General features: G+C 44.9%; 1 protein-coding gene across 1 annotated transcript in view; it reads right to left on the reverse strand.

Annotated features, from left to right (window-relative positions):
- Positions 1-3,507: 3,507 nt before the first annotated feature.
- The window catches only part of LOC311139351 (uncharacterized protein), a gene marked incomplete at both ends in the record, with an annotated part of 30,538 nt that continues 21,250 nt past the window's right edge, over positions 3,508-12,795 (reverse strand). The window contains 8 exons of the mRNA XM_084174223.1: positions 3,508-3,798; positions 4,207-4,473; positions 4,899-5,212; positions 6,818-6,958; positions 7,304-7,528; positions 8,723-8,828; positions 9,301-9,336; positions 11,915-11,949. Coding sequence (XP_084030349.1) covers positions 3,508-3,798; positions 4,207-4,473; positions 4,899-5,212; positions 6,818-6,958; positions 7,304-7,528; positions 8,723-8,828; positions 9,301-9,336; positions 11,915-11,949 — 1,415 coding nt within the window. The remainder of the gene's footprint in view (positions 3,799-4,206; positions 4,474-4,898; positions 5,213-6,817; positions 6,959-7,303; positions 7,529-8,722; positions 8,829-9,300; positions 9,337-11,914; positions 11,950-12,795) is intronic.

Below are 12,795 nucleotides of genomic sequence, written 5' to 3' on the forward strand. Positions count from 1 at the left end.
GTAGAATCATACATAATAAGAAATCAACTGGAAATCAATCAGTCAATCAATCAACAGAGACAATCAATAAACAGGAACATCCAAGGAAATACATTTGGCTTCTTGTTATTAGTTTATTCATTCAGTAAGTTCTTAATCGTCAAAAAATCTATAAAACATCTTAATTGAAGTAGTATCATTCTCTGGGTCCATGTTTGTGTTTTCAATTAATCAGAACAATCTCTCTGGGGTCAAAGGTATAACACTACAGAAAGCCCAAGGACAACACACAGAACAATACTGCTTCAAAAAGACTTACCTACAATAAATAATAAACTATGTACAGGCTGTCATGTTATTCCTCCCCCCAAATAATAATTAAATAAATGAATGAATAAGAGTGGTTGGGTAAAGACATCCTTAAGGTTGTAGCTCTCAGAGCCAGTCTGAGATAGACAGGTGAAGGCTAATGTATAACACAAACTCAAATACACCACAAGGTAGCAGCTCACCAAAACAATCTGTTCTAAGTAGGGGCGCTGGGTCTCTCCTGGTCAGGTCACGTGGTCAGGATAGACCCCTAGCCCTGGTTAGTTCTAACACCAATATACAACTTGTCTTGCAGACGCATGTCATACGTGTTCATGACAGCTGATGGACACTTGTGACTAGTAGCCTAAAGGAAGTTGTATGGTTGAGATTGTGTTGTCATTGCCTGGGTGATCATGGCAGCAGTGACACGAATCTTCATGACTGGTTATGACTATGTAAATGCCATCATTGTGTGCTTCGTGATGGGCAGCTTCAGGGAAGAGGTGGGTAACCTTAACCCTAACCCTTGTCCTGGAGGGATGCAGTCAGTGTGTGCAGGTTTTTGTTCCAGCCCAGCTTTAACACAACTGATTACAATTAATTGTGGCCATTGAAGATTGTATTAGTGCTGGGCTGGAAGAAAACCCTGCACACAAACACAATGTAGCCGCCCAGAAGTTTCCACCCCTGCCCTAGGGTATTATTATCACTGTCTGTTTGCCCAATCAGAAAGAGCCCCAACCAACACAAAACTGCTTTACATCAACCACACATATTCTATCTTATACTGGAGGGGGTGTCAATAATTCAGTAGAAAAATAACAATTGTCCCAACATTGCAAAAATAATCGATCAATAAATTAATTAATTCAAGTCAATCAACCTTTTTATCTTAAAAGTTTTTTCACACAATCATCAGAGTGAAAGGAGAAGGTTGTTCTCTGTCAAATAATAATAATAATAATAATCGTGATTGTTTATGTTTTTATTAGTGATGCGTGCACAGATATTCCAGACCAGTATATCCAGAGCAAATTCCACTATTCTATCATGTCTCCGAACTTCACTACCATTCCTCCATTGGGATACACACATTCCTCTTCGGGAAATACACACGCTAACTCAAACATCATGTAGAGTTTTGCTCCATCACTGTAGTCACCATGAGTAGGAAGATACCGGTTCTGTTTGGTTCTAGTGTTTGGTTCTAGTATTCAGTTCTATTGCCTGATTGACTTCAATGTTCTCCTTGGACCCAGTCAAATTAGGTCCTTTGCATTATTTTACAACAATATTCCGATATCCAATATTTCAATGATCACACTATTTACAATGTTGACATTCCACTATCCTTTTCCTTTTACTTGTGTGGTGATAGAAACAAATCTAAACGCAATAAGCTTCATTTGGGAGCTCATGAAGATTCCCAAAAGAAAGAGCTGGGACTGAGACTTGTAGAAAAATAAAGAAACTGTTGCAGTCGTGGCTGTGAGAGAGGTGGTTCATATACTCTCTCATTAGTATTTACATCTGTACGACAGTAGTGGCCACAAGCCATTTAGGAGACCTGTGTTTGGCTCCACAGTAATTAGTTACAATTTTGAAGATGTGTTTTTGCTCTTTTAAGAATCAGTACCCAATTCAAACAGCTCTAACTTACACCTTTGAGAGAAACATTTTCTCATCTTTTCTCCACAAAGAAAAGCTTGGTATTGTCCCCAAGAGCTGACATCAAAACAACAATCTGAGTTAAAACAAATCACATCTCAATCTAAATCCTGTTTCTGTTGGTACTAAAACACTCCAAAGCACTCCCTCTTCCTCCAGCGATCTCTAGTTTGGAACATGGAACAACAGCTCAGAATCCATTTCGTCTAGTGGTTTTGTTTTGGTTCTTGGTGATGCTAAGAGCTCTTTCTGAACAGTAATCAAGGACATTGACGTGTGACAGAGTCCAAAGGCAGTCTCTGATCTGTTGGATTGCATCAGTGCAAAGAGATTCACTACTACAGCTTTGTCTCTTCACCATTCACTCCATGACACGGACCTGTCAGTCAAGATGCACAGTCAAGCAGACTACCAGGAGCCCCATGCCCTTAGCCCTCTCTGGCCCAGCACCAGCCCAGTGTCCTAGGTTCAGTGCAAAGTCTATACAGTTCAATATAGGACAGGTAGTCCATACTACTCTGAAGAAACATACGGAAAGACAGAGTAGGAAGCACACTATCTTACTGTACAGTACAATCCTTGAACTGTGCAGTGCTGTGTGTGCAGCCGACAGGTGAGGCCTGCAGCCTTTATGTGCCTTGGACATCTGGAGAACACAGCAACATAGTAACATTGTGTCTTTCTAACTGTGTTAGGAGGGTTAAAGTAGATTTCACTGCAGTGGTTAGGTTGCAGAGACCCAATTTGGATTTAATTGGTTTTTGGGGATAATCGAATAGGTGTAATTTTAAGGGGGTTATGATGAACCCAACCTACTAAAGTTGTTCTGTATTCGTGCAGTTAGTTCTATAAGTGTTGTGGATGCCAGATGTGAACGACATAAGAGGAGAGGGTATACCATGTGAGTGTTGCTGTTCTTCAAGTTATGGGGTTGAAAATATTATATTTGATGTGTTGAGTGTAAGCTGTAAACAGAGTAGCTCTTCCATGGAGAGATATTGTTGTAAAAACCGTGATTTTGATATATATTATTTTATCATACACTTATACATAGATTTTTGTGTTGTCATGATTTTTTGCTTTGTTAGAAAATCATTGTGGTCATTATAATGTTTTCTAACTATAGATGTTATTATCATTATCATATTTGACGCTGGACCGGATCAAGTTGTTTGTTTAAAAAGCATGCATGTTTCAATTCCCTCCTCCTCGGTTTCCTTTCCCTGATGTCTGTATCTCAGCTGCTCCTCTTTTGATTATCCCCTCATACCTCCTTTTCCTCACTCAGTCTCTTTTCCCTCCCTCTACTCCTCCCTCCTCCTTCTCTCGGGGATGTAAGGCTTCCAAAAAAAAGGTTATCCGTTGGACCAGCTGTTGTCACTGTATAAGTCAGTTTCCAAATATTCCTCCTCTTCAGTGGTCACAAGAGTTTATATCCCATCAAAAATGTGTTTGATACCTGAAAAGGAACAGATTTATTGATAAATATTTCATTATTAGGATCAGTCATTCCTGACGCCTGTCACGTCTCTCAGGACGATCTGTCAATCAGTTGGTTGCCATGGCAGCAACAGCAGACCCCTGCTTCTCATCCTTCTCCTCCAGCATCTGGATGCCTCCACAGCTGACATCAGAGGCCTTCCGCTCTGTGATTTGTTGTGCTGGTGGTTGCCCCGGACTACTGCGCCCTGGACTACTGCGCCCCGGACTACGTTGACCCGGACTACTGCCCCCGGAGGCGATGGCTTCGTCTCGCTGTGTGGGCTGGGTTAGAGTGGCAGACTCCGGCTCCATGCACAGTGTCACCTCCTCGTCCTGTTCAGGGGACAGAGCAGGGGGCTTGGTCAGGGGGTGACACATACAGAACATTCAGATAGAAATGTTAAGAATATAACAGATACTGCATGATTCTCTAACCACAGAGAGGAGAAAGCATGGGTTTATTCATGAGTTCAGATAGAAATGTCTCCCTGTCATTTATTAAAGCGTCAAGGATGTACCTCTCTGCACTGATATGAACTCAGGGCCCAGTTTTTCAAAAAATCATCTATCTGGATTCCGCCTATCGGATAGGATTAAATGCATAGAAATATAATTAATAGAATGGACGAATCATTGTCTTGAATGGGGACTCCCATTCTATTCATTTTATTTCTATGCATTTAATCAATCCTATCCGATAGGCAAATTCCAGATAATTTTTGAAAAACTAGGCCCTGATGACCCTGTGACCTGATATGACCTCACCTTCAGCTCCTCCTCCTCCTGCTGCTCCAGCAGAGGGGAGTGTTCTGTCCCCGCCCCCTCGTCCCCAGACGGAACACTCAGAGCCGCCTCCACCACCGCTGCCACGCCTATGTTGTACCCTCCAATATCCGCGTGATAGGACTCCGTCTGCCCCGCCCCCCACAGGTCCACCAATGGGGCGTGGGTGGCAGGGGCCAGGCTGTGGATGGTGCTGTTGGGTGTGGCTTGCAACGAGTGGTTGGCGCTGTGCAGCCTTTGCTCCAGAGACTGTGGAGAGAAGGACGAGACAATGAGGAGCCGTATGTAGATAGAGGTTCCCTCTAACCACTGATACAGGATCAGATATTTGTTTATCCCCCCTAATGGTAAAGACTCTGGAAATATGATCCTAAATCTGTGGTTAAGGGATGTTTCTTCCTTTAAGCATAATGTTGGATTGAAAGGGACAGGGTAATTGTGTTGTACTAAGAAGAGAGATACAATAATGTAGTGCTGAATCTCTGACGACATTACCATATCAAAGGCCGAATTCAGTATTCTTGTCTCGATCAAAATACCCCAGAGAAAAAGGAGAAAACCCCATTAAAAATCTAAATGTCAGACGCCTGACTACGCCATGAATGAATATTGCCTATCTATGGAAATGGATTGTTATTGCTTTCCTCTCATATTAGACTGTTGTTTTTCCTCACCTGTTGTTGCTGATACAGGAGCTGCTGTTGCTGGTAGTGCTGTATCTGTTGCAGCTGCTGCAGCTGCTGGAGCTGACTCTGCTGCTGTAGGTTGAACTGCTGCTGCTGTTGCTGCTGCAGCAACGCGTTCCCATCATACCCATCACAGGAAGTCCCGCCCTGCTGCATCACATAGGAGCCAGCAGCAGGAGAGGCCACTCCGGAGGGCTCGTTGCTGATTGGCTCCCAGGCGTCGGAGGAGGAGAGGCAGTAGAGACCCTGGGCGACATAGGTGTTGGGCCACATGTCTGCAGAGGAGTGGTGCAATATCTGGTCTGAGAGGATGAAAAGAATGAGAAAATAGAAGAGTGAAGAGGTGGGATAAGCGGTTGGTTGTCCTTGACGGATGCACTACATTGGACCTCATGGGACCTACATTGGACCTCACATCAAACTGCTAAAGAATTTACAATTCTGACATCAGCCTTTTTTCAGAAAGAGGAACCCTCGAGAGGAATCATGTGATATCCCTGAGGGACACTCCAACCCTCTCAGACCCAAATGTATCCTTGAGCTAATGACTTTACTTGAACAATCCCCAGACAGACCCCAAGTGTAGCTACACCGAGTAGGCTAATATATCAGCATTATGACTGTATAGCCATTGGGGAGTCTGTCTGCCCTGCATTAAAATGACATATCATTCAGCCAATAACATGGCTGATATGAATAAGGGTGAGTCGTGGTAGTTTTTGCCATCTCAAATTCCAATCTGTTTTTTTTTACGGATGAACAAGGCGACTAATATCCCCCACTGACTGATAACAACATTAAAACTTTTGAGGTATTGCGGCCATTTTGTGCGAAGGAGGAAAATAAATGGGGGAATATATCAGTTTGTGTGTTGCCAATGCTATGGCTCGCCGTTATATATAAAAAGGCTGTCAAACACAAAATAATTAGGTAAATCACACTTATTCGTAGACACGTCTTTGGGACATTGTCCTAACAAGTTTCAGATAGCTGAATGGTGTATATATGATCTGCCAAAAGCGCTTCAAGGTGTGCTGAGTTGATATGTTGGTGCAAAGAGTCAGCGAGCATCATGCCGGCAACCTTACATTACATCACTTTAATGATGACTCAAAACTGTGTAAAAATACATCCAGCGACATCCAAATCGTTTGACACTAACATTCTACGGTTATATGACTTCAGGCAATATAATGACATTAAATAACTGAAGTTGTGATTAAACTAATGATCATCACACAGTCTTGAGGCCATTTGTTATCTCACAATAACAAACCACAGGGAGAAAACCACATTATGATTTCAACACGTCTCCATGTCTGAACGCCTCTTTGCATGAGAAGGAGAAATACAGGAGCACTGTAACGGACAACACAGTGATGTGGAATAATAATGGCCAAGTGTACTATTTATACATTTGAAATCCCTGGTCTTGCATTCCCCCAGGCTGTGTTTGCGAACCTGAAATGAGTACAGAGTTAACCCTCCAGGCTGAGATGGAATAAGATGCCTTTGTTACTGAGCAAAATGACGCATATTACAGCCCACACACTACACTCCAGCTTTGCCTGATCTCAAGCCTATGCAAAAACGTGTTTGGCTGCAAATTTTAGACAAGGTTCCACAGTGCAGGATCCTATTTAGCTCCTTAAACTATCCCTTAAACTTTTTTGCCCTAGTTGATTGGTGCTACTGTAGTTTGTCAAGGTAGTCCCTTACCTCGACTGACTAATGCTCATTTAGAGGTCATATTTGTAGTCCCTTACCTCGGCAGATACATGCTTGTTTAGAGGTCATATTTGTAGTCTCTTATCTCGGCTGATACATGCTGGTTTAAAGGCCATATTTGTAGTCCCTTATCTCGGCTGATACATGCTGGTTTAGAGGCCATATTTGTAGTCCCTTACCTCGGCTGGTGATGCTCTCCTGGTTGACTTCGCTAAGGTGGGCCACACTGCCCTGGTTGGACCCTGACCTCAGGCTCTCTCCATCCATGGAGGTCCAGGCCATGAGCGTTGCCTGGGAGATGGCAAACTGCTGCAGGATACCTGGAGTTCAGAGGGTAAGTCACGGTCATTGTAACGGCTCAGTTGGCTGGTGCTTTCCTATGGCTATTTATAGAAAGATGTAATATCCAGCCTATTTAATATCTATGGTTCTGCTATGCCTAGGCCAATGTTGACCAATTTGGCTGGTGTTATGCCATGCCAATTAGCTGACCTATAAACAGTCTGGTTATGATGTAGGGTTCAACACATGAGAACCCTTTTGCCCAAAGGCTTAATTTTGTGAGAGTTTCCTCTGAAAAAACCCCTGGTTGTATAAATCAGCATCAACCACTCCTATTGCTCCTGTCACCTCTCACAGTGACAAATTCCCCTCCCCCCTCTGACCTGCGGCGAAGCGAGCCTCCTTCTCCCCGTCGCTGAGGTCGCTGTAGGCGTCGCTCTCCAACCGTCTCTCCATCTCCTGCTCTGCCGTGGACTTGCGTGGGACGGAGACGCCCCCCGGGCCCACCACAGACATGTCCCAGTTCTGCCACTCGATCATGTGTGCCATCCGGCCCTGGGCCATGGACGTAGGCTTGGTCACCTTGTCCTTCATGGAGCGATTCACACCTGGGGGGGGGGGGGGGGGAGAGAAATGAAGAGGGATGTAGGGATTGATGTGGGTATTGGGGAGGGTTAGAAGGGTGAAAGTGGATTAAGGGAGGGTTGGAGGAATATTAAGGGATTTAGAGAAGGGGTGAATGTGGAGTTTGGGGGAGTTAGGAGACAGGCATCAGGTTGGAGAGAGAGGGGGAAGGAAAGAGATTAGATATGTTATTATTCCACACTTAGGCCTGTCTTATCCTGTCACTATTTAGGGTGGTGCTGATAAGGGCCTCTGGATGAGCAGTTAAACGAACAGCTTAATGAACATGCTTTAGATTCATGGCTAACTGAATAGGGAGGTGACGCTGGTAAGGTAGATGAGATGACGCGTGGAACCGAGGCGGATGATGGAGGACAGGGAGGAGGAAACGGATATGTCTGCTCTGGGAGAGGTGCATCATGGGTTAATTGGGGTGAGATGGCCAGAGGGCAGTGAGTAATGAGAGGTTGGCTTGTTGATATGATAGCTTTTACACCTCTGCTAAGCTGCCTGCGCTGGATAAGCAAAAACCCCACTCCCCCTGCAGTGTCTGTTAAGCCATCCTCAGCTGATGCATATAGCACACTGCGGAAGACACTGTACTTTAGAAATCATGTTCCGCCATGACGGTCTGTATTCTGTCTGCTGTTTACATTATGGCTTTGCTCAGTAATTCATGTGTCCAAGTCAATATTTGATGAGTTAGCAGTTCACTACATTCCAATACACTTTACTGCACATTACAACTGTACAAAACTACTAACTGCACTGCACTGCGCAGTGCACAATGCACATTACACAGTTATACACACTGTCACACACAGACACAAACTCAGACTACACTCAGAGACAGTAGAAACATTACACAGACACTAGAGTAGTTCAACGCTGCTTCACAACCACATAACAGACAAACAACTACACCTCCCATTCACCTCTTGTTAACTCAACAAGCCACATAACAATGTATTGTGGGTAGTGTATTTTTTCTATAGGGTTGTCGTTAGGTTTAAGTGTTATTCCATCAATGACTTGGGGGTCAGCCATTGACGAGGATTATCATTATGGAGAGAGGAAGTGAATCAGGGGAACCCACTCTGGGGCCATGTTGGCTCCAGCGCCTGTCCAAGCGGGAGCCAACATGGGGTCAGTTTACCAGTTACAGGACAGACACACACCTGACACACCTGTCAGTGAGGACTTAGCTAGAGCACCGATCCCGTAGTTATTGGAATTGTTCCTCTTCAGACGAGGCAGGATGGACGTGGTGTCTTCCATAGACAGCTAGAGGTACGAGGGAAGAGGATGATAGAGAGATGGAGGAAGAGATGTTTGCCAGAGAAGCACACAGAGTTCAGAGTGAGGTGAGAGGAGAAGTTAGGTAGATATTGGGTTAATACAGCGTCAAAAAGCAACAATGTCATCATTTGACAAAAAATTGACATTTCCCATGGTCGTTGTTGGAACAACTTCCTGCTTGACAGTGCTGACGTGCATTATGGGAAGTGTTGTTTTTTATCTGCAATCATTAAGAACATAGTGCACATTCACACTGGTTGATTGTTTGTTGTGGTCACTACAGTGCACAGTGCTCTACTACAGAGAGAGAGTTAACGATACGGTATAGAGAGAGTTAGATGGGAGGGGGAGTGAGGGGACGAAGTAGTAGGTTACCTAAGGTGAGTTAAATCAAATAAATCAAAACAAATAGATAGAGAAATAAAGGTAGATGAAGGAATGATGTCACAACACTTACATTGATTCCTTCCCATGAAAATTCTGAACATCCATGCTGAAGGAGAAAAATAGGAGGAGAGAGGGATGGGGAAAGAAGGAGCAGGGAAGAATAAGCGAGGAGGAACAAGAGAGAAGGAGAGAAAGACGTCCACGTGCATGGAGGAAATGGGAGGAGACAAAGAGGAGGAGGAGAGAAGTGATAGTGACAGGGGTAGAGTAGTAGAACCAACATGCAGAATTGGAAAGAAGGATAGGAGAGGGAAAGAGGAAGAAGAAGGCGGAGAGACAAATATTGGGTTTTCCCAGAAAGATAGAGGAGGAGAAGAGTCATAGACCAGAAAGATAGAGAAGGAGAAGAGTCAAAGACCAGAAAGATAGAGGAGAAGAGTCAAAGACCAGAAAGATAGAGGAGGAGAAGAGTCATAGACCAGAAAGATAGAGGAGGAGAAGAGTCAAAGACCAGAAAGATAGAGGAGGAGAAGAGTCAAAGCCCAGAAAGATAGAGGAGGAGAAGAGTCAAAGACCAGAAAGATAGAGGAGGAGAAGAGTCATAGACCAGAAAGATAGAGGAGGAGAAGAGTCAAAGACCAGAAAGAGAGGAGGAGGAGTCAGACCAGAAAGAGAGGAGGAGAGGAGTCAAAGACCAGAAAGAGAGGAGGAGAGGAGTCAAAGACCAGAATGAGAGGAGGAGAGGAGTCAAAGACCAGAAAGAGAGGAGGAGAGGAGTCAAAGACCAGAATGAGAGGAGGAGAGGAGTCAAAGACCAGAAAGAGAGGAGGAGAGGAGTCAAAGACCAGAAAGAGAGGAGAGGAGGCAAAGACCAGAAAGAGGAGGAGAGGAGACAAAGCCCAGAGCGACAGAGAGAAGGGAGGGGTTAAAAGGCAGATCAGTTCCATAGTATAGCAGAGTGAATATGTTATGACAATGATTCTCTCTCTCCTCTCATTTCCTCCTCTGGTTACGTCTGCCACACCAAACACTGAACACTATCCAAGCCAGTTGGGAGGGGCTGATACAGAAGTGTCTGTGTGCAAGCGTGTAGTCGCGCATGTGTGTGTGTATGTGTGAATGCGTGCACACGTTTTTATGTGTGTGTGTGTGTGTGAGTGCGTGCATGCAATCAGTGGGTGTGTGTGTGTACGTGCGTGTGTGTGTGCGTGTGTACGTGCGTCATGCATGCGTGTGTGAGTGTGTATGTGTGTGTGTTGTGACTGATGTAAGCTGGCTGATGGTAGCGGTGTCAGTGTCCTCACTGGTGAGATCTGTGTCTGCAGACAGACAGACAGACAGACAGACAGACAGACAGAGGGCTGAGGAGGAGGCTATCAGAAGGGGGATGGTGACAGTCTAGATAAGCACCAGCGTCTGTCACACCACCTCTGAGTCTTGTATCAGCTGGATTGTCCCTGACAATACCATAGCCAGGGCCTTAGAACCAGCAGGACGCTACGGGTGCCATGTCTCCTTAGAGATGTGTTCAGTCTCCAGAAAACCTAGCTCTCATGTTCTCTCTATCTGCTACGCTCTGTCTCTGTCTGTCTCTGTCTGTCTATCTGTCTGTCTCTCTCCTCTATCTCTCTCTTCTCTTTCTGTCTGTCTGTCTCTCTCTGTCTCTCTCCTCTCTCTCTCTCTTCTCTTTCTGTCTCTGTCTGTCTCTCTCTGTCTCTCTCCTCTCTCTCTCTCTCTCTCTCTCTCTTCTCTTTCTGTCTCTGTCTGTCTGTCTCTCTCCTCTCTCTCTTCTCTGTCTGTCTCTGTATGTCTGTCTCTGTCTCTCTCCTCTCTCTCTCTCTCTCTTCTCTGTCGGTCTCTGTCTGTCTCTCTCCTCGCTCTCTCTCTCTTCTCTGTCTGTCTCTGTCTGTCTCTCTCCTCTCTCTCTCTCTCTCTCTCTTCTCTTTCTGTCTCTGTCTGTCTCTCGCTGTCTCTCTCCTCTCTCTCTCTCTTCTCTTTCTGTCTCTGTCTGTCTCTCTCTGTCTCTCTCCTCTCTCTCTCTTTCTCTCTTCTCTTTTATTACATTTTTGAAGGGCAAGTTTGTCAGGAGAAATTCATAATCGATCCACAGTACAGTACATTCGGTGGGAAGATAAATAAATAGTTTTTTTCTAAGGTTTAAATTCTTTCTCTTTCTCCTGCCACAAAATCATCCAAGAAGTGCTGAAGATCATTTTAGAAACAGTATCTCAAAGGAAGGAGAGGAGAGAAGAGAGGACTTGAAAGGAGAAGTGGAGTGGAAAGGATCTGAGAGGAGAGGAGTGAGGGATGGAGTGAGAGGAGTAGAGGTGGGTGATGCTCCTACTGCTCTACAGTGAGCCAGCACTGAGCCGTGACAGAGAAGCAGCAGACGTCATAGCAACAGCAACGAGCCAACCACATAGGTTGGTCCTCCTTCCAGCTACAGCCGCCATTTTGAGTGTAGTGGAAGCAACATGTGCGCTAGCTAGTTACTCTACAAGCAGACGCAGTAGCACTCATGGCTTCAGTAGTAGAGAGCTAATTTAGTCGTTGGTCACCATCTTGGATCAAGATCCCCATTCGTGGAATAGTGAGCACCCCACTGCTGGAGCCATTGGGAGTCACAGGGTGGCTGAGCTGTGTGAATAAAGAGTGATAGTTAAAGTCCTGAATGTCAGGCTTACCTGTTCCCCATCCTTTACTGGCACTCCATCTGCCGCTAAAAGAGAGAGAGAGAGAGAGAGAGAGAGAGAGAGAGGGGGGGGGGGGGGGGGGGGGGAGAGAGAGGAAGAAGAAGATGAGAGATAAATTGTTAGAATTTGTTTTGGCAATGTAAATGTAAGTTCCTTTACACTGCCAATAGAGAGAGAGGGAGAAACGTGGTCAGGGGGATGAGGTGTGACTTTGGCTGTAACACTAAACAGTCATAAAACAGTAGGCTAATCATTGCTGTCTAACTGTGTTAGAGAGAAGAGCATCACTACACTGACGGACCACAGGACACTGCTACTCAACATGCACCCACAAATACAATAACACACACAAATGGTTTATAAAGAGTCAATAAACAGTTAATAAACAACATCATACATAGAAGGTCCTGTGTAACCTTCCAGGGGGTGACAAAGGGACAGATGGAACCTGAAGTACATTTCCAGAATTCTGTTGGATTAATGCATTTTATTATCCCTCCTCTTTTCCTGGCTGTCCAAATCCTAATTAAAACATAGGTTTAATTAGTGATACAGTGGTGGTAATGCAGTTTAAATACAGCAGCGGTCTCTGGGCGCTCGCTCTCTTTATCAGAGTCTGTGGCCTTGTCTCCCCCCTTTCTCTCTCTCTGGGGGGTTTGCTTCTCTGTGTGTGTACAGTGTGTGTGTGTGTGTGTCTGTGTCTGTGTCTGTGTGTGTGTGTGTGTGTGTGTGTGTGTGTAATGCTGTATCTGTATCAGTAGACTGTGTTGGAGTATTGAATCAAGCCAGTCAGTTATCTGTCTCTCTGAGGCACTAATACACTGAGCTACTTGATGTCCACTGACCCACTGGTAGAGTAATGTCAGCTTTAC

The sequence above is a fragment of the Coregonus lavaretus genome (genome assembly GCF_964263955.1).
Source record: "Coregonus lavaretus genome assembly, chromosome: 13".
Taxonomy (NCBI): Eukaryota; Metazoa; Chordata; class Actinopteri; order Salmoniformes; family Salmonidae; genus Coregonus; species Coregonus lavaretus.